At 42.0% G+C, this 20,172-nt stretch overlaps 1 protein-coding gene across 2 annotated transcripts; it reads right to left on the bottom strand.

The window, feature by feature from the left end:
- Window positions 1–1,420: 1,420 nt before the first annotated feature.
- Window positions 1,421–20,067, bottom strand: SEPTIN2 (septin 2). 2 transcript variants are annotated; one of them, XM_052686033.1, is made up of 13 exons: window positions 19,982–20,067; window positions 17,748–17,780; window positions 16,089–16,209; window positions 13,794–13,880; window positions 12,886–13,009; window positions 11,507–11,641; window positions 9,741–9,858; window positions 8,725–8,826; window positions 8,301–8,446; window positions 7,417–7,500; window positions 5,731–5,788; window positions 4,819–4,931; window positions 1,421–4,429 (listed from the first exon to the last, which is right to left on the bottom strand). In XM_052686033.1, the coding sequence occupies exons 2-12, from the start codon at window positions 17,754–17,756 to the stop codon at window positions 4,827–4,829; spliced, it is 1,089 nt and encodes a 362-aa protein (XP_052541993.1). In that variant the 5' UTR covers window positions 17,757–17,780; window positions 19,982–20,067; the 3' UTR covers window positions 1,421–4,429; window positions 4,819–4,826. The 2 variants fall into 2 exon arrangements, with proteins under 2 accessions (XP_052541993.1, XP_052541994.1); XM_052686034.1 differs by lacking the exons at window positions 17,748–17,780; window positions 19,982–20,067 and adding an exon at window positions 16,766–17,070.
- Between the last annotated feature and the right edge of the window lie 105 nt (window positions 20,068–20,172).

The raw sequence follows: 20,172 nt of genomic DNA, 5'->3' as shown, positions 1-20,172 counted from the left end.
GAAATGGCCCGGGATGAAAAGGATCACAATGAATATGGAGATGATCAGGAGTATTTCATGGCATAGGAGGAGCAAAAAGGACTGGCAATGTAGTATTCTTAGAAGTGCAGGGATACATGGAAAAGAAACTATTCAGACCAAAGGGTTTGAAAAGAAAAGGGAAAGATACACATAAGCAAGAAGTGGATAGTCTGCACACAAAATCTGCATCCCAATATCTTCAGCTGCATTATTCTACAGCACATAACATGTCAATTTATCTGCATAGTGATATGCTAACAATGCACCGCAATTCCTTCAAAATAACATGAGAGCTGTGCTTTATAAAGCAAATTTAAAACTTGCTTCAGCACTGAAGGACACAAGTTAGCAATATTGCCTGCAAAAATGAATTGGTGTAACATTGCTCCTAGCACTGTCAACAGTAAACCACTGCATGAAGGACTTGGAGGTGGATCGTTGGTAGATGTACTGTGCAGGTTGGGATCTCAACACTTAGACCACAGTGCTGTCATTTGTATCTTTGGAAATCCCAGTCTTTTCTCTGAATCAAAAGCTTCCAATGTGTTTGCCTAGCTTTATGAGGTGTTTTACAAGTCAGTTTTGCCTTTCTAGTTTAGTCTCATCCACAATGATCCTTTCCTTCACATGCACTGAACACATCCAGAAGACTTATTATGTTTTTCAGATATTTCATTGTGCAACTTCTGGTGTAATTCCTTCCAGCGCTTCTTCCCAGAATTGGATTTGAATTCTGCAGATCACAACACCCATAAATCTTACTGTGCCGTGGTCTCCCAGCATAACCTGCACTTTCCAGCAACACAAAGCAATCCAAGACAGCAATTTGAAGTGAGCTGCATGGATCAGTGCGTGTACAGAAGTGGCACTTCAGATTGAATGAGTACAAATGTCTCTGATGTTAAGTTGCTCGGGAATCTGAAAACAAGGACGCTGCCTGGTGCTCTTAAGCTGTAACAGCCATAAGGGTGGCTGAAGTTGTTTCACAGAAGTTGAGCCCTCAATTATCATGAATTTCTAATATAGAGTTCAAACAGCCTTTGACCATCTCTAGCAATGAAGCACGAACTCTCTAGGGAACACAACAACCCTTGCACTTAAAACAGCACCTACAAATAGCTTCATTGCATGTTAACTTAATAACTAAGGGACATATTTGGTGAGAGCTGCTGACGAAGCAAAGTCCCATAGCTAGAGCTTTGGCAGCTCTGGGAACAGCCACTGGGAAAAGCACTGCACCAATAACTTTGAACATGCACAACAGTCAGTGGTCATAAGGAATGCAGGTTCATCACTGCGTTCTCTTTACACCATGTCTGAATGACTCCTTTGTAATTAAAACACATCACCACAAACAAACATTGCCAGGGTTGATTACAACAAGGAATCCAAACAGAGGAAAATTTGTTATTTTTTTATTTTAGCATTTTTATTATAGCCTTGGCTAATGACAGGACATAAACCAGAATATAACAATAAGATTTCTGTACCAAGAACAAGTCATTTTTGCTACCAAATATAAAGCTCTGCAAATTCAAAAGTACTTTTACTCCTAAAATAGGAACACCAACAATGCAGTACCAGAAAACAAATTGTGGCCAGTTGAGCACAACAAATATGAAACTTTTTGTCCCCAAAGTTTTCTACCAGTAGCTGAATGGTTTTTTTTTCCAGACAAACTTCAATCTGAGAATGGTGGTCTCACCTGTTATGTCTCACCACACATCTCCTGACTGCAAGGCCATCACAGGAAACATGAAGGAGAAAGAGCCCTTCATTGACATCAGCACACTGCCAGATCAGATCACTCCCAGAGGCTTGGAAAGCCATTTTAACTGGAAGACAGCTAATTACAAGTGCCCAAACACTTCATTTTTCCAATGAAGAAAATACACGTGAAAATATTTATTGCTTAAGAATCATCCACAATGCTTTACCCTGATGACATCTCTCAGTAGATACACGTTATCTCAAAGGACAGTAATTCCACAGGTAGTGACCAAACAGCACTAACAGCACAGACAATCTGCTTTTGTTCCCACCATGAAAAACAAAGGCAAAATAAAACCAACACACGCACACAGAGTTACATGTATAACCAGGGGCTGGTTTGGATACACTTGAGGTTTCATAGTTCAAGTACTGGTTCATATTGCTATTGCAGATTATCTTACCCTACTAAGCTTATACGTGAAAACACCAACTTCACAGAGTTTGCTCCCCTTGGCAAAGTGGGCAGCACCTGCAGCATACTTTGCTCAGAGCATTTCACAGAGATACCAGGCTGATAGCTTAAAAGTAGGCAAACGCTGCAGAATCAGAACAAAGCACGTTTGTGGCAGCTGAAGAATAGGATGGGAGTTCACCAACTATTTAGTGGTAAGTGCATAAGTTCTTCTGGAATAGCTAGAGTCATAGAATAATTCAGGTTGGAAGGGACCTTTAAGGACCATCTGGACCACGTGCCCTGCAAAGAACAGGGACATCTACAGCTAGATATGTTGCTCAGAGCCCCTCCAGCCTGACAAGTGATTCACAAAAACATAGCAAAAGATTTAGAAATAAGGTGCTGTGGATTGTTTTTTGTTGTTTCTGGCAACACAAGTAAGGTGCCACCTCACTTCTGCATGCTGTTTAGAAAAGGCCAGACAAGAACTTAGGAGTGTGTGCTTTTCCATTCAAGTTCTATATAAACTTATGTGACAAAATGGGACTTTGTGCTTCTGTGCATCTAAATATATAAAAGGTTATCATTTTCACTTCAGAGGTGAAGACTGCATGAGTCATGGAAAATGGGGAACAACTGCTTTTGCAAGGCAAACTTGAGCTCCCTAGAAAAGGCAGTGATGGAAGATCTTCACATTTTTAGAAAGATTCAAATATAAAACAGTTCACAAACAGCAGTTTCAGGCAGGCAGAAATTTCAGCTGCTTGGCTAGATTCAATACGTCTGCTATTGAAGTACCACTGAAATTATACCTTAGCTGTAGAAATCTTACCATTTTTCAAAGGAAAGTTTAAAAACTATACAAATCATTGCTACACCTGAGCTCAGAAGAGAAAAAGTTGGAGTTTTATCTGCTTGTTAGCTACTCATAACAACTATTCACATTAGTAAACTGACTGACCTGATTGCTGGACTTATCAGAAGTACTCAAAAAGCCAAGCACAGCGCACGGCTGCTTGTCCTTATCAGCCACCACACATGGAGCTGCACACAACTGTTACTATGGACTGCAGACAATACCTGCCACCATATGCAGCCAAGCTCCAAAACAGCTCCTTCTCTGGCAGTGTCAAGGAAAGCCACCTTGGCCTTTAAAAATAAAAGCTGAAGAAAAGCACAGCATATTGGAGCCACCTCAGAAGTCATACTGTTCACTCCATCTTGGAGCAGAACCTGAAAATACAGTTTGTGCTGATTCTGCCAGGCACAGGTCACTTTGAAGAAGAGAGAGAACTGTGCAGTTGTGTGTAGTATGTTTTATACTACAATTAACAGTTTGCAATGCCCTAAAAATAGTATGAAAATACTCTTCAGTAATTACAGAACTCATACATATTTGGATATGGAATCACCCATGCATAGAAAACTCATAGAATGCTCTTTGGGGTTTATCTCATTTAATATATCAGCATTATTTAATCTTATGTGGCTACAGCAATGCCAGAAAACAGCAGGACTGGTTTGTGCTGACCTACAGGAAACTCTTTAAAATTATCTGCAATACAGAGGAAGAGATTTTAGGCAGTAAACAGTAAAAGAACATCTATCCTTCAGGGTTCAATCTGAAGGACACAACGCCTGTCGTATAAAATGGAGTGTGCCCTTCAAGAAGTACTGCCTTTTAGTTGTTTCATTAAGATATAAGGCATGCCTGGAGTTTAATTAGATACTTGCAGAGACCAAGGAAATCTGCACTGAGCAGAGACAGAGGATGGGCTACGGTCTCACAGACACACACCTGAAAACACTGCAAACACTAACCTTGCAGGGCTCCCTAATTAGTGACTATTACACACTACTGAATGGGACACCACTAACAGCTGCTTAATCTTAAAAGTAACACAAAATTAAAAACAGGGAGTTAGTATCAAAGGAAGTCATCTAACACCATGTCAGGCAAGAAAAGTTTCAATGACTATTTGGTATCCCTAATACAATGGGAAACTGAAGATAAGCTTAATATAAAAACTACTAAGCAAAAACAATGTCAAAGGTGTATAATATATAAAATACTGACTATGTGTTATGAAATACGTATCACAAGGGTTACCACGATGCATTTCCACGTTAAACTCCAAAACAATCTCCAAGTTGCACGTTGAACACAAGGCATTCCTCCTGGCACAATGCCACCAGAATTTGACTCCACAGTGACTCCTTTAAGCCAGAGTATAATGTCACCTGCAAACAAGGCAAAAATGGACATTTTAATATCTGCTATCTCCACACGCTTAGAAAACGAAGCAGTCATTTTGCTATTCACAATGAAACAGTGAGATCACCATGAGTTTTAGAGCCACCTGCTTGTACAACCTGAGAGACTCCTTCCATGACTCTTGACTTGTGTGGTATTTCTGGAAAAAAAATGAATATGTGCACACATGTACATACACAGGTTTGTAAGATCTGTGTGGTTTAGCTTCAGGTCCCTTCAAACGCCAGCTAAACTATAAAATGAAAATGAATTCAGAAACCTATGCAAACCCATCTTGTAAGCATCTTTCCAAAGCTTCTTACTACTATCCGCAACCCAAAAAAACCCTCTTTAAACGGCTATTTGAACATCTTACCACAAGCTTTACACATTGTGTCCTTGAACTGCACTGCTTTCCCCTTCTCCACCTTGCATTTGCATCTGCATCTGCGCCTGCATTCTCGCAATCATCTCCTGCATGCGACGGAGCTGAAATACAGCATAAGAGAACCTTCAGCCTTACCTCACCTCAGAATATGATTCTCTGCTGCCACCACACTGTTAATCACACATATTGAGATGGGATGCACATCTGCATTGGCTCGATCTGATAAGTTGCAATCTTAGGTTATGGACTGTTTGTCTACCACTCATATTCCAACCAGGAAGAAGCTGGAAATTTGCTGACTGAAATCAATAAGCTTTCATATTGTAACCTGGGACTTGTAAGCATCCCTAAACTGAAGTGTTTTCTTACCCCAAAGTTAAATAAGAAAGAATGGTGCTGGTGAAACACTAAACTCACTACAGCTTTTACATTTGTTTGCAAAACAACTGGAGCTATAAATTACAGATTTATCATAGTCACAGAACAAGAGAATTTCCACATTGTCCTTTATTCCTGATAATTCCTACTGCTGTTTCCTCCTTTGTTGCAGAGCTGAATTGACTTTTTCCTCCCAGTTTGCAACTGCTAAGTTTAGAACCTTTCCATCCATTCATACCATCCACTCAAGGATGGTTCTCCCTCCCCACACAACATGCAGAACCACCATTATTGACCAGCATGATTAAATCTGACATTGCATTTGTTCCAATAAACCAGTATTCTGAGAACCCCTATATCTCTCCATATTGTTTTTACTCTCCCTTGCATAGTATTATTGCATATTAGAACATTCCATCCTTCCCATCACAGATTATCAACATCATATAAATCACCTATCCCAAAAGAGCAAAACAAAGATAAAGCTTCCCCCATCCAAATAATAGAGATTTTTCATCTTACTTCAGCTTCTTTTTCAAGCAGAATCTGGTCTTTATTTACTTCCTCATCTTCTATTTTCCTAAGATAGAAAAATATTGTTCAATAACATGTTTGTAGGCATCAGTGAAAGCTATTTCTGAACATTACTCAAGTAGAGCAGTTTGTCTGAGCATGGTGTTAACTTAGCTGACTGCAATTGGAATACCACACAATTCAGAAATCTGAGTACACTGTGCTCAATTCTTTTTCACTGGTGCAGTGAAGCAATACAACTAAATCAAACCAAGTTCAAGATAATGCTGGACAAGATACTTTACATGTTACTTCCTTATTTTTGTTAATATCCAGGAACTTTGAAACCCTGTTACCCCAGGTGGAACCTCTTTTGACAGTTCTCTCTCATCTCTAACATCATGAACCACATTTGCTATCAAACATCTAGAAGGCACACATCAAACTATGCTTCTTACCCTCAAAGCTTTTAGTAAATGAAAAGCTGAATCCAAGAAGATGCAGACCCTCAGCCTGTTTCCAGTACAGCACTGTACTTAAAGTGAACACCATTCAATAAATCTGTACACTTATCTTTGAGTAAACTTGCTAGGATACATTTGTACACATTTCTACTCAAAACCAAAAGCACAAAGCAGCAAACCACTGTACGTATCTGCCACCCTTCCATTATTTTTATAGTATAATCACTGTTAGTTCTTCCCCAGTTCCACAGATTCCTTGGGTGTAACGTGTAAAAGTACAGCACAAACCCTGATTGCTCCTGTCAAAGTTAATACCTTCCATCTGTGTCTAAGAAAACTGCTGCTTAATGGGAACATTCAATGTTACATTGAGAAACTGGGCAGAAGACTAATTGCATGTACTGTATCTTCAGGATTTCACACACTTGCAAGTGCATTTTCCTTATTCCACGCTGCAGTGTGGAAGATCTGCTAACAGACCTCTTAATCAGCAAGAGCACTATCAAAAGTGCAAACGAAACACTCCTATTTCTGAAACCAGACCAGGCATGTGACAAAATCTATGGCAACAGCAGGAGAAAACTTTGCAAAATGTATCAAACCCACTGACACGTGCAATTACAAAACCCTCTAGTGGTTGAAATAAGAGAAGCAACACAATCTAAGTTAGGAAGCACTCAGTCTCCATAAAGAACTCACAAACTCAACTTTAGAGACTGTTTTTGTTTTTTTCAGAAACAAGGTGTTCTTTCCTGCCTCTTTTGCCACAGCCCAAAATAGGACTGAAAGACATTATCCTATGCCTGCTGTTCAAAGAGAACTATTTATATCATGTTAAATTAACTACTACAGGACTGGACTTTCTTTTCTTAAAGCTACTTTCTTAAAGTCCAAATAAGCAAGTCAAAAAACGACTCATTTTAATGAATCAGCACTTACCTAACTTGCATGTTTTTAGAAGGTGTTCATCATACATTTTCCCTATGTTTTTACCTTGAATACACCAAGCAAACTGTGTTCAGACCTTAAAGCAGAGATTTAATTACGCTCCTTTTAAAGGCACAACTGACTCAGATTTGCATCAGACTTTCTCTTACAGTGAATGTAAACTGATTGATTGAACTTCTTGCTAAGTGCCCCTGGAGAGCTGCAAATAAATGGTGGGGGGAGAGAGAGAAGACCAAGAAATGAACTCAGAGGAGGCCGTGGCCTGCAGCAATAAGATGACAACCTGCCGCCTCGCTTGAGCCGCTCAGAACGGAAGTTCTCATAGTGAAGATCTTGGGTCACCTCCTGAAGATCTTGCATGTGGGTGCTAGAGGAATGCAAAAAATGGAAAGGTAAAACATCAGCTTGGTTAAGCACCACATTGGGTCAGCGTGCTCAGCGTATGGATTCATATAACATAACAATTTCAGAGCTGATTTATGTTAAATCAGGGCTACAAAAGGCAAACAGACAGCACCCTGGACTCAGAGGCAGCCCATACATAAGCCATCCCCATGTGACACCAAGCAGAGCTGGGCAGGGAAAGTAGAGCAACAAAGTCTGAAAAACCTTAGCTGGAACAGGTTGCCCAAGGAGGCTGTGGATGCCCCATCCCTGCAGGCATTCAAGGCCAGGCTGGATGTGGCTCTGGGCAGCCTGGGCTGCTGGCTGGCGACCTGCACACAGCAGGGGGTTGGAACTGGATGAGCATTGTGCTCCTTTGCAACCCAGGCCATTCTGTGATGCTAACCAGCAGGCTTTTGAAGTCTAATACTTTGCAAATACGTTTATATAGACAGATAGCTTAGAAATAGATATCTTTCAACAAGCACGAGATGAAAAGCAACCTTCTTTACATTCTTGGGCATGTGTGTTCAACAGAAGACTTGGACACAAGATTATTTTCATAGAATCATTAAGTAATCCATATTGAAAAGGCTTTGTGGAGGGTGTTGGTCCAATCCCTACCCTGGCCCACTAGATTAAACTTGCTCACAGCCTCCTCCAGACAAACTCATCCCCTTTAAGGATTCCATAGTCTCCACAAACCCCCATTCCAACGTCTGAGTATCTTCCTGACTATTATTTTTAGTTAAGCTATTATTTAATTGGAACTTTTAAACTTACATTAACATGGTCCTCAGTTTGAGGAAGTCATTATGTTCTGGATTCTCCACTTCAACGACACCCCACGGGTACAGCCGACCTCGAACTTTTTTACCTTTGGCTTCAATGAGTTGATTGGATCCCACTACACAAAATGGAATGCTGGCCTGAAAACCCAAGATTCAACAACTACTAACAATGAACTAGGACAAACAACACAGCAACAACTCTTGTTCTACTCAGGACTGCATATTATGGTAGTAAATTCATAATGCTTTTAATTTGAAGCTGTAAAAACAAACAAAAAAATCATTATTGTCACCATCTTTCCAATAGAGAAGCCTGAGCACACAACCATAGTGACTCACTCAAGGTCTCAAAGGTCACTTACGTATTTTGATTAAATGCCACCTGAGCATTCTGAAAAGATACAGGACATTCATACCTTCAGAAGTCTGGTCTGCTCTTTAAAATCTTCATCCTCATCAGATTCAGCATCAGGCAGGTGATAAATCTTGATGCCGTGCTCTTCAATTTCATCCAGAATCTGAGATTTTTATACAAGACATTGAGATAATGTACACAAAGTGAGCACTTTTAAGGCATTGGGTAAACTGATAAGCTAGGCCCAAGTTCAAGAGATTGTGTATATCTTACTAATTCAAATTTCTTGCCAACTATCTGCTTTTAAAGAACATTTCTTCATGACATTCAACGACTGCTTCCCACACTTTCAGACAAACAGTGGTACATTTCCTCCCTGCTGCTTTATTTTAGCATACCAAAATTTCCACTAGGTAAAAATTGTATTTGCAATTAAATCAGCTTCTATTACAAAAAATTAGTACCTCTAGGAGAATTGCCCAGTAGCACTGACTGTCGTATAGAAATAAGACCAGCAATTGAGCCTTACAGCATTTCGTATTACAACTAGAATTACATGCATTACTAGCCATGAAATCTAATTTTAAACAAAGCTATAGAAACAATGCAAACAATTTGGCCTTCCAATTCATTCAGTTTCACATTAACTGTAATCAACAAAAGCAAAGCACAGCCTTCCTTGCTTAGGGAATACTACTATATTCTAGTTTTACTTGAGAACAAAGCTAAGTTCCAGCAGATCAGAGATGCTTTGTCCCTGCCTTGGAGCTGATCAAACAGGTGAGGGAGCAATCACCACTACCAAACATATTTAAATGTATTTTCCAAGTTTCAAAATTGACTCAGTGTAATTGTATGTACAGCCAGTCTGCCATTTCACAGGCAACACTTTAAGGGCGAGTTCCAGTTAAATAAACAATGTTAAAAACTTAAAATACAAACACATGTATTAGATAAAGGTACAGATTGCATATGAGATTATATTTTCTTGTAGAGGTTGAAAGAGACCCTCTTGAGAGTGACCACACTGCCACAGCCAAAATACAACATTTTTTTGCAAGCTAGAAAAATGCTTACCCTTTTCTTTAGTCTCTCTCGCTCCTTCAGTGAAAGCGTGTCAGCTTTTGCAATTACTGGTACAATGTTTACTTTGTTGTGTATTGCCTTCATAAATTCAACATCCAAAGGCTTAAGGCTAAAAATAAAACAAGGGAAAAGTTTAATTTATTTTAACATAAACGATCAACATCAATCAGGTTGGGAGTTTTTATCGTTAATGATGTCTCTGGGGCTGCCTGGCCCTGATGTGGAGAAGCACGACTGGGGGCCACTGATATTCTAACAAAAAGTTATATCAGCTGAAAATTCCTAAGCCCATTGGGTCTGGCAGGGCTCAGCCCAGAGCACTGAGGGGTTAGGGGATGTTCTATCAGGGCTCCTCTCAACAGTTACCAAAGGTCTTGGGAATCTGCTAAGCTGTGTGCTGACTGGAAGCTAGTCGATGTTACACACATCTATGAGCAGGGCACAAGAGGAGACCAAGGAACTACGGAGCTCTTAGTCTGACCTCAGTCTGGAAAAGTTATGGAGAAGATCACCCTGTACAGAACTGAAAGGCATTTAAGATTATAGGCAGTCAACATGGGCTCACAAAGGGAAGGTGCCACCTTATTTGTTCTCCTGTGATAAGGTTAGGTGATGAGCTGGCTGAATGGCCAAGCTCAAAGGGTCATAGTGAATGTGCAGCCAGTCACCAGGGGAGTTCTCCAGGGCTCAGTTCCAGGGACTTCAACACTTTTAATAATGATCTGGATACAGGAATTGAATCCAGAAGTTCACTTCTGAATTCAAGTTGCTGACCTTACTAAACTGGGAGGTGCTGTAGACTCTCCAAAGGGACAGGAGGCCCTGCAGAGCGATCCAGGTACAATGAAGCACTTGACAATCAGCAATTGCATGAAATGCAATAAAGGAAAATGCCAGGTTCTGCACCTGGGGCGAGGCAATGCCAGACAGGTACAAGCCTGGGAGATGAGCGACTGGAGAATAACTAAGCAGAAAGGGATCTGTTGGTGCTGGCTGACAGCAGCATGACTAGGCAGCATGCCCAGATGGCCAAGAAAGAGAACTGCACTTCAGGGTACATCAAACACAGCACATCCATCAGCATCAGTGCGTCCAGCATCAGTGCAACTTCACCTTGAATACTGTGTGCAGTTCTGGGCTTAGTGATGTAAAAAGGATGGTAACATAATAATCAGATACACTAGTGACCAGAGGAGGACAACAAAGCTGACAAAAGGGCTGGATAGCATGTCCTATGAGAGGCTGAGGACACACTGCCTCGCCTGAAAAAAAGGAGGTGAAGAGGCAAGCTCACTGCTGTCTACAATTTACAGGAGGGGAAACTGAGGTGTCAATCTCATCATCCTGGTCACCACTGACAGGATGTGTGGGAACAGCACAAAGCTGCACCAGGGCACGTTCATATTAGGCATTAGGAAATATGTTTACTGTGGGGGTGGTAAAACACTGGAACTGGCTTTCTAGAGAGGTGATTGATGCACCTTGCCTGTTAGGGACCAAGATAATGCCCTCACTAATAAGCTTTAACTTTTGGTTAGCCCTAAGATGGTCAGGCAGTTGGACTTAATGATCCTTGTCAGTTGCTCCCAACTATTCTCATTCTCTGTGTAAGGAGAAAGACTTAGAGGCAACACAATAATTTCAGCAGTTCCACTCCTACTTTAAGGAACGGCAGTCTGATTCTGAAGATTTACATCAGCAGGCACAAGAACCCTGCAGTGAAATCATTTCAAAAATGCCATGACAGAAATACTCACCCGTGACCAAATGGTGAAATGAAATAGAAGCAGCAGTGCACACGGTTATCTATGATGTGCCTTCTGTTCAAACCACTCTCATCGTGCAGGTAGCGCTCAAACTGCTCATCGATGTAGGAGATTATGGTCTTAAAGCTGGAAAGCAAATGGAGACTTGAACTGTGCTCACTGCCAAACGGCCAGTACTGTAATGTTACCTGAGAAAGCACTGAAAAGACAACTTGCTGATAAACCAACCTATGGATGAACAGAATTTACTGGTGCTGTCAGACCATATGCACACACCTGAGCGTTCTAATTGAACTGCAAAATAACAAGCAATTCTTACTGCTATGCATAATACATCATATGTATGCACTGTACATGTATATTAAGATAAAACATGCATACATTACACATAATAATACATTTCTTAACTTCTAAGCAAATTACTCTTGAGCTAGTATTCGCCTTGTGACTAAGCATTAATCACACATGCTGAAGATACTCTAAGTTTCTTATTCCAAATTGATTTAAAACATCAAATTGTTGGTGCTGATGCAAGAGCAAAGTCAGTCAGCAGCTGCAAGTGCAGGAATCTCGCATCACTACTGCTCTGAGTTGCATCTCCCTGGACCACTTCACCTTACATACACATCTGTTTAGTTTGAGAGCTATACTCCTATTGCATGCCTGCCAGTGGTCAATGCCATAGGCTAAGGACAGGAATACCAGTTTATTACTGAATGGAAGAATAAATAAAACGTTTGTCTTGCACGAGATGTTCTGATTCCCAAGTAAGGTGGAGAATCAACATAAGCAAAGCAACAATCCCAAATAAGTCTTTACTAATGGGAGAACTGGAGCAACAGGGAGCAGAAAGTAAGGGCAGCATGATGCTGCAGTGAGAATGGCTGAGATGACGTGCGAGTTCTTGGCAAAAGGTGGGCAGCAGAGGTTATGGCTGAATGCCACTCATCTCATCATTTCTCAGTACTTATCAGAACACAAACTTTCTAGAAGCATCAGAACCCTAAGGTGATGAAAATGCACTAAAAAAAAACAAAGCACAGAATCTTAGAATCCTCAGATGATGGATTTGGACAACATGTAAAGGTGGATTTTTATTTGCACCAAAGAGTAGACAAATTACTTTATCTTTCTTTAATTCACTGTGTTACAGAGGTTCCAATGCTTTCTGAATATTAAAAAAATGTTAAGTACACAACCTACTTAAAAACCTGCCCAAAAATCTCTCCAAACATCACACCTCACATTCAGTACTTAAGCTAACCCTCCAAAAAAGGATGAGCTGGGCAGTTACTTTCACCACCCCCCCTTCACACAAGCACAGCGTGGACACGTACTGATCTACAGGTGCTGACATTCTGTGCACATACCAATCTCTGCAATTGATAGCATCCCCATATCCAGGCGTATCTACAACTGTCAGGCGGAGTTTCACGCCCCTCTCTTCTATTTCAACTGTTGAGGCTTCAATCTGCACAGTGCGTTCAATCTTCTCTAAAAGATAAGAAGTTTGGTGTTTCAGAACAGAATCTATAAGAGGTCGTTTTGAGATCAGATCAGATTAAATAAATGGCAGGTTAGAAAACAGATTTTTTATTTTATTTTTATTTTTTACTTCTCCTCAAGTCTCTGTAGAAACTGAGGGAAAGAATGCCTGACTGAGAGAAAATTTAAGTACTCAGTAATTTGAAAAGCAACACTGAATGATACATAAGATCTTTTTTCCTTAAGGTTGAAAATAAGTGGTTTTCAGTCAGTGTGGAAAGTTGCTTCAGCAAGTTGTTTAACAAGGAGAGAAGAGGGAAAAACAGCATCTTCCTCTGTTTTCTTATGATATTCTCTTTGGCTGGATCATTGCATGCCTTGTTTAGCAGATTCAAAAAGGGCTGAAAAGAAAGTGCACATCCACTAAATGGGCAAAGGAATCAAATTGCAAGCCTGAGGGAACATTAAAGACGTGCATGTTCAAAATCACAATAGATTGAATACTGAAAAAAAGATTCTGACTGTTTCAGTTGATTATCTCAATGTGATGTGATGAACACTAAGCAAAAGGAGGGATTAACTGGTTGCTGCCAGTACAACCCTTCAGCACAGCCAAGGACTAAATCACAAGGGCCAGGAACTGAAGGAACCAGATCTATCTGGCAGTTCAGCTATCAGAAAATACCTCAGAATGATGACAGCTAGAAACAATAACTCGGCTATTAACAAAATCCAAAGATAAAAAATTCACTTCCAAATTGCCAGAACAGAGCAACAGGAAGAGCATGCTTACCAGCAGCTCCTGGGATTATCCGTTCTGGGTAGAGGTCTGTCAAGAAGAGGCTGTTTATTAACGTAGATTTTCCCAGTCCGGATTCACCTGGGGTTCAGCATACAGAGAAACTCAATATATTTGCATAATTAATCTCAACGGTAACCAGAAAGCAACATCTGACTGTATTTGATGTGAAAAACAATCTAAGTATTTCAGTTGTCATTTAAAGACCTACAGCTTGTAACTTTGTATTAGAAAAAACTTGCACGAGAATGTTGAATAACAGCTGATCCACCTCAGCTTTATAATGCACCTCCTCAGAGGTTTCTGATGATTTCTAATCAGACCTGCTAGCCTAGTGGAGTCCCTAATTTAAAATTAGACATCATTTCCCTCTTCACGTCTTCTGGTTTGAAGGCAAGCTTTTCTGCTATCGTTCACAGAACAGCAGAATTGTAGGGGTTGGAAGGGACCTCCAGAGCTCATCGAGTCCAACCCCCTGCCAAAGCAGGTTCCCTACAGCAGGTCGCACAGGTCGGCATCCAGGCAGGTCTTGAACATCTCCAGAGAAGGAGACTCCACCACCTCCCTGGGCAGCCTGTTCCAGTGCTCCGTCACCTCACTGTTCCATAATTCCATATATTCCAGAATATAGAAGCTCACACACACTGAGAAGTAATAGAGAAATAGCAGGAGCTGCTATTCTTGTTTAGAACACCTCTCTCCAAATGAGATTTTACCAACGCAGCCTCTACAAGTGAAAGAGGCATGCAGACACAGTGATTTAACACTCACATGGCATCAGCTCAACAAAACCAAGACAGCTCTGACTGTGACCAGCAACACTGCCTGCTTTCAGTGTGGATAAACAGCACATCTAAAACAAATCAGTTTCCTTGTCTCTCAAAGATAAGCAGCTTTTTTTTCTGACTGAGTACTGATAGCTTAAAGTCCTGATCAGATGATAAGAAACATGGCAGGTTAATGAAGAGTTATAGCTCAGTACAGACATTATGATATAGGCCATGAGGAACACACTTAAATGCCATGCATATTTCAAGAGGAAAAAAATTAACATTCCAAACTACTGAAGTAATCAACAATTTAAAACACAGTTTATCTTCACTCTCATCAGCTCCTCCCTCTGCTGGTGTATCTTACAGCATCACTCCAAGTTTCCTTTTGTCACTTTTATGCAAGTTCTCTTGCTGTAGCTCTCATTTACCCCTTTGAGCAGTGGCAAGCAATAACGTCACAGTCAGATGAGGCACAGGGGGCTAACTGGTGTCACTCTGATACCATGCCATTTCTCCACTGTTTGCTATTTCAGCAGACAGCAGAAATAACCATTTGGTCTGAATAACCTTGTACAGCTTTCTACCAGGACTATTTTAGGTAGCACTATTTGCAATTCATCTCAGAGATGTGGATATTAAGCACCCCAACCTATTTCCTACATGCAGGACCAAAAAATAGCAAATGCCAAAGGATCACAGCAGATACCATGACTTGGAACATCTAAAGGCTGGCTTTACCCTTAGGTTTTGTAAGGTATCCATTATGATATTATCCTAAGCAAATCCATTGAAGCAAAAATTAAATGACTCCTAACAATCATAAGGTAATTAGCATGCAGTATAACCTCATTTGCCCGTGTCCCTGCTCTCTTCTTTCTTCCCCTCGCTCCAGGTAACAGGAACCAACCACCACCAAATTCTTAGAAGCCAAAACTAAGGGCCAGTGCAGACCAGCACCGTGCTGCTGAAGACAGAACTGGGACAAAAGCAAAACAAGGGCTGCCATTTGGCAGAGCTAATGACAGGTTGAAGGATAAATGCCACCTGTAACTACTGGGATCCCAAACAATCAGCAACTGGAACTCTCACTTATCACGTCCTGTCCCATCTCTCCTTTGAAAGATCTACCCAAGGTTCTTTTGAACTACAGAAGCAAAACAAATAGTTTAATACTATTTTCTTAATGAAAAGAAGCCACCAGGACTTGTATTCATACATGAGAGCAATTTTAAGTTAAGTTTTGAGCGGAAGGCTTGAACCCTGTGAGACAGAAGGAAGGAAGTAACCATAATTGGAGCACAAAACAGAGCTCTTTCACTTCAACCACAAAATGATTACCATACATGGCTTGTGATACCAAAACCAACAGATGTGTGAGTTAATAAAAGTGCAAAGAAGTTAAATGTTGCAGCGCAATGCTTTCTGACACGAGTTAAAGCCTTACAACAGCAAAAGCAACATTCACTTTAATTCTGAATTCTCTATCAGTGAAGAATACTACACAATGTTTCCTTACCAACCACCATAAGAGTGAATTCAAACCCCTTTTTCACAGACTTCCGATGGACCTGATTGGGAAGGTTTGCAAATCCAACATAACCGGGGGTTTCTGGATTGGTAAATTGAGCAGGCTGTTGCTGAAATTAAATCAGACAGTAATAAGCAACCACACAAGACATAGCAATTTCAAATACCATAAACTAGAACCAGAAGAAAGCATAGCAAAATCAGAAATTTCATAAATCATTTGGCTTCCCAAAGCTCTGCCTCCTGCCCTTCCCTAGATGCAAAAAATAACTTTATTAGAATCCCCCAGCATTTAAGACCTGAAATCACAAGTTGAAGGTGCATGATCACAGAGAGATTCCCTATGCAAGTCTGCCCATTATTCAACAGATTCACAACGAATATAGAAAACCTAGGGTTTGAGAAAAGTTCCCTTTACTTTCATCTAAGACCACCTAAAATAAGGGAAAAAAAGCCTCAAACATTTACTTACTGAAGCATACAATACATTTACAGCTACACACTTCAGCAGTAACCTCACACTAACTTAAAATAAAAAAGCTTGCTGTAACACAATGGAAAGCACAGCAATGGCAGCCCAGTAGCCAAGTCCCAGGCTGCAGCAAGTAAGAATTTGCTCAAGTGTGGCAGCTGCAAACACAGAAACAAAGGAAAGAAGCTGCTTACCCTCCAAAGGCCTCAGGCACACAGGGATCTCCAGCAAGAGACCCTCAGCTCCACTGCCAACCCTTAAATGAGGTCTGGGAAGGGCTGGATCCTGGCTCCACCCTTCCAATCACTCAGGTACACTGCATGCACCTGAGCTCCCCTGGGTTGGCCCTGCCTTCCACCAGGTGCTCAATCACTGCTTCAGGCCACGACCTGCGTTTCTGCTACACTTGTGCATGAGGCTTAGCACTTAAACAAGGAAAGCCACCATTACTCCTGTGGTTTTTTAGCACGTCCAGCCAAAAACAGTACTTGTGAAATGGCAGTCACCTGCTGGAAACTTCATCAGAGATCGCTTTTAAATGGCAAAAACAACACAGAAGTGCTTAAATGCTCTCTACTACAAATACTGCAGGTAAATGTTCAGACCTGTCATTTTCCCTCTTCAAATACATTACACAAGTAGCTTTTATTAGTTTTGCTGTGATAACCTAACGTTTTTACCCATTACATCAAATGCAAGAGACAAATAATTAAATGAAAAATACTGGCATGCTGGGATTCAAGTTGCCACATTTGTATGAAGGCCTTTGCTGAATAGATCAGTTGACTGACTAAAGAAACGAAGATGTGAAGAATAAATTAAACACAAGAACATCCTTTCCTTCAGTTATTCCTGCTCAAAACATAGCAGTTGAATAGGAGTTTCAGTGAAAACATAACATGGAGCTTCTTGTGTGCAACTCCATCCTTCTGGGAGCATCAGTTAACTACAGAGGTTTACCCTACGTGTGTGAAACTATTCTAATATCTATGTTCCATAACTCAATCATTCACTGTCATATTCTAAATGTGAATTCTGTCACAGTTGTGAACTGCAAGTTTAGCACGCACAGCCCCACCAAACACGAGGTAACAGACAAACATTCCGTGTGAAGATAAAACTTATAAGACAAAACTTTCAGAATGTTCCCTTTTAGGGGAGAAACATTATTCTTACCTTGGACATTTTTATGGGAGCTCAGGAGCAATTCTGAAAACACAAAAAATGTTTCCCAGGTTATTAAAAATCACATGAGAAAAAAAATAACAATAAAAATCAAAAACCCCAACAAATCACTGCCCACTTTTAATGCTAACTTAGAAAAGGAGTGCCTCTGAATGAACGTGCACGTTTTAAAACAGAACCAGTTGCTTTTCATAAAGGTCCAGTAGCTGAATCTCCAGCATTAAGAAGGAGCACAATTCCCAGCAACCAGTAAGCAGTTTATTCCTATTAGCGTGCAATGAACTCAAGCAACACGAACACGGAACTCTGAAGGCACCAGATATATGACAAACCATATTGCAGCCTGTAAAAGAGAAGTTCACATCCGTTCCAGAAACTAACCAACCCAAACACGCTGCTAAAAGGCATCTATTCAGAGGAAATGGTTTTTTTCAAAGCTCAATAAACCAACCCATGCAGTCTTTTCTTTTTAAACCTCCTCCCCCTCAACACTTCCTTTCATGTTTGAGAGCTTTGCAAAGAGTTGAGGCTTCAAAAGGAAACATTTTCTTCTCCTCTTTGGTCAGGATACTCAAAAACTCAACCATCCATTTTAACTGTCGCTGCCAAGATGGTCACACGCAGCTGTTTCATTTTGAGGTGGGAAAAGAAAACTCTGGCACCTCTATAAGAAAGTCTCTGAACAGACAAAGACCTACCAGCACAACAGGGCTTCTATCAGGTTTACTTGCATGACTTCAAGAAATCATATAACTTATTCTGACAGTGTAAGAAAGTCAGCATGAGTTGATGCACTTTGAGTCCCCTTTCCAGTTCCTCCTCTGGCCTAGGAGGTATCTGTTCCCATTCACAACAGCCACAGATCAGAGCTGTCTCTCTCTAGCTGACTTTCATTTTGGCAGAATGAAATTACTGCCACCTGGCTCTTTCCATATTCCAGGCATGCTTGCTCTTCCCACCCTCCCAGAGCAGGGAATCATGGCTGATTATAGCCACAAAGTTGTTATCTTTCTCCCATTGAAGGATTTCTCAAAACTGCTCAAAGTGAGCTCCTTTTCCTTTCTGTACTACAAAAAAAGAGCTAATTAGATGCTTAAAAGCAATGACTGAGAGCTAAAAAGTTGTAAAGACTTGCATCTTAATAAGCCTAAAGGCTGTTGCACTGAGTTCTATGTCCACAGCTCTGTGAAGCAAATACCACAGCTGTCAGAAATCATCATCAGTTTGTTAACTGTGTTCTGCTGGGCGCAGAAAGGCTGGGCTCCTGCCCATCTGACCCCGGCCAGTTTGCTCGAACTACAAGATGCTTTTCTGATGGCAGAGCCAACTAAAAGTGCCACGCATCGAAGCCGTTCGCTGTTGTTTCCCACGGAGCTGAACTCACACAGATCTGTTGCCCTGATTACGTACGCAGAATAAAAACCAGGCAACTCGCTTCTGCGGTGAAAATTCATCCTAAAATAAATCTGCAGCGTTTCCATCAGTAAGCTGACGTGTGAGCAACGAAGCATTCAACTGCTGGAGATGCTCCTCGGAGGCTCTTCCCATCTCGGGAGACCGCTCCGATAAGAAACGTCCCTCCCAGAGCGTTTCCTGCCGGCTGATGTCATCCAGCCCCGCTCACCATCAGGAATTCTGAACGCCGACCAGAACCGGATGGTGCCGGAGCATCCTCCCGGCGGCAAGGCTTTCCACCCGGCCATCTCTCACAGGGAACTTTCCCACAGCCAGCAGGACATGAAGAACTATTCGTGCACGCTAAAGCGCGGCTTCCCCGTGCTTTGAGCACAGATCTCCCAGGCTCGCGCCCCCAGGGCAGCTCCCACACAGACACACGGATCCAGCCCGGCTGGATGCAGCTGGCAGCGCAGCAGCCCGGCGCCCCGCGGAGCGGCTGCGTTCTCTGCCCCTCATCGCCTCAGCTCTTCCCATTTCCACACAGGAAACCGCATCCCCGACCCCCCTCCTCCATCCCACGAAGGGGACTTCGCGCTTATAGATGACCGTGAGCGCTAAAGGGCTTCGAGCGAGGCGGATGCGGGCGGGATGCCGCCAGCCCCACAACCCCGGCGCCAGGGCCGCCCGGAACCCTCAGCCCTCATCCCCCAGCATCACCCAGAAACCCGAAGGGCCGCCGTCGTCCCCATCTCCGACTGAGGGGAGGCCGCAGGCCACCCCCGCTGCAGGGAGGAGCTCCCGCCACCCGGCACCCCTCAGCGCCTCACCTGCAGACCCCGCCGATGGCCCAGCCGCCGCTCCCGCGCTCACGCACCCGGAGGAAGGAGGGGGGAGGGGCAGCAACGCCCGCCCTCGCTCGGGCCAAGCCCCCTTTGGCCGAGGCCACGTCCCCCGCCAGCAAACCCCACCCCTTCACTCACAGGCCCGACCCACGGGGAGGTGCCGCGCTTAACGCCAG

The sequence above is a fragment of the Tympanuchus pallidicinctus genome, unplaced genomic scaffold (assembly GCF_026119805.1).
Source record: "Tympanuchus pallidicinctus isolate F22 unplaced genomic scaffold, pur_lepc_1.0 scaffold22, whole genome shotgun sequence".
Classification (NCBI taxonomy): domain Eukaryota; kingdom Metazoa; phylum Chordata; class Aves; order Galliformes; family Phasianidae; genus Tympanuchus; species Tympanuchus pallidicinctus.
The sequence above is the reverse complement of the archived record's forward strand: the minus strand, read 5'-3'. Positions and strand labels throughout refer to the sequence as shown.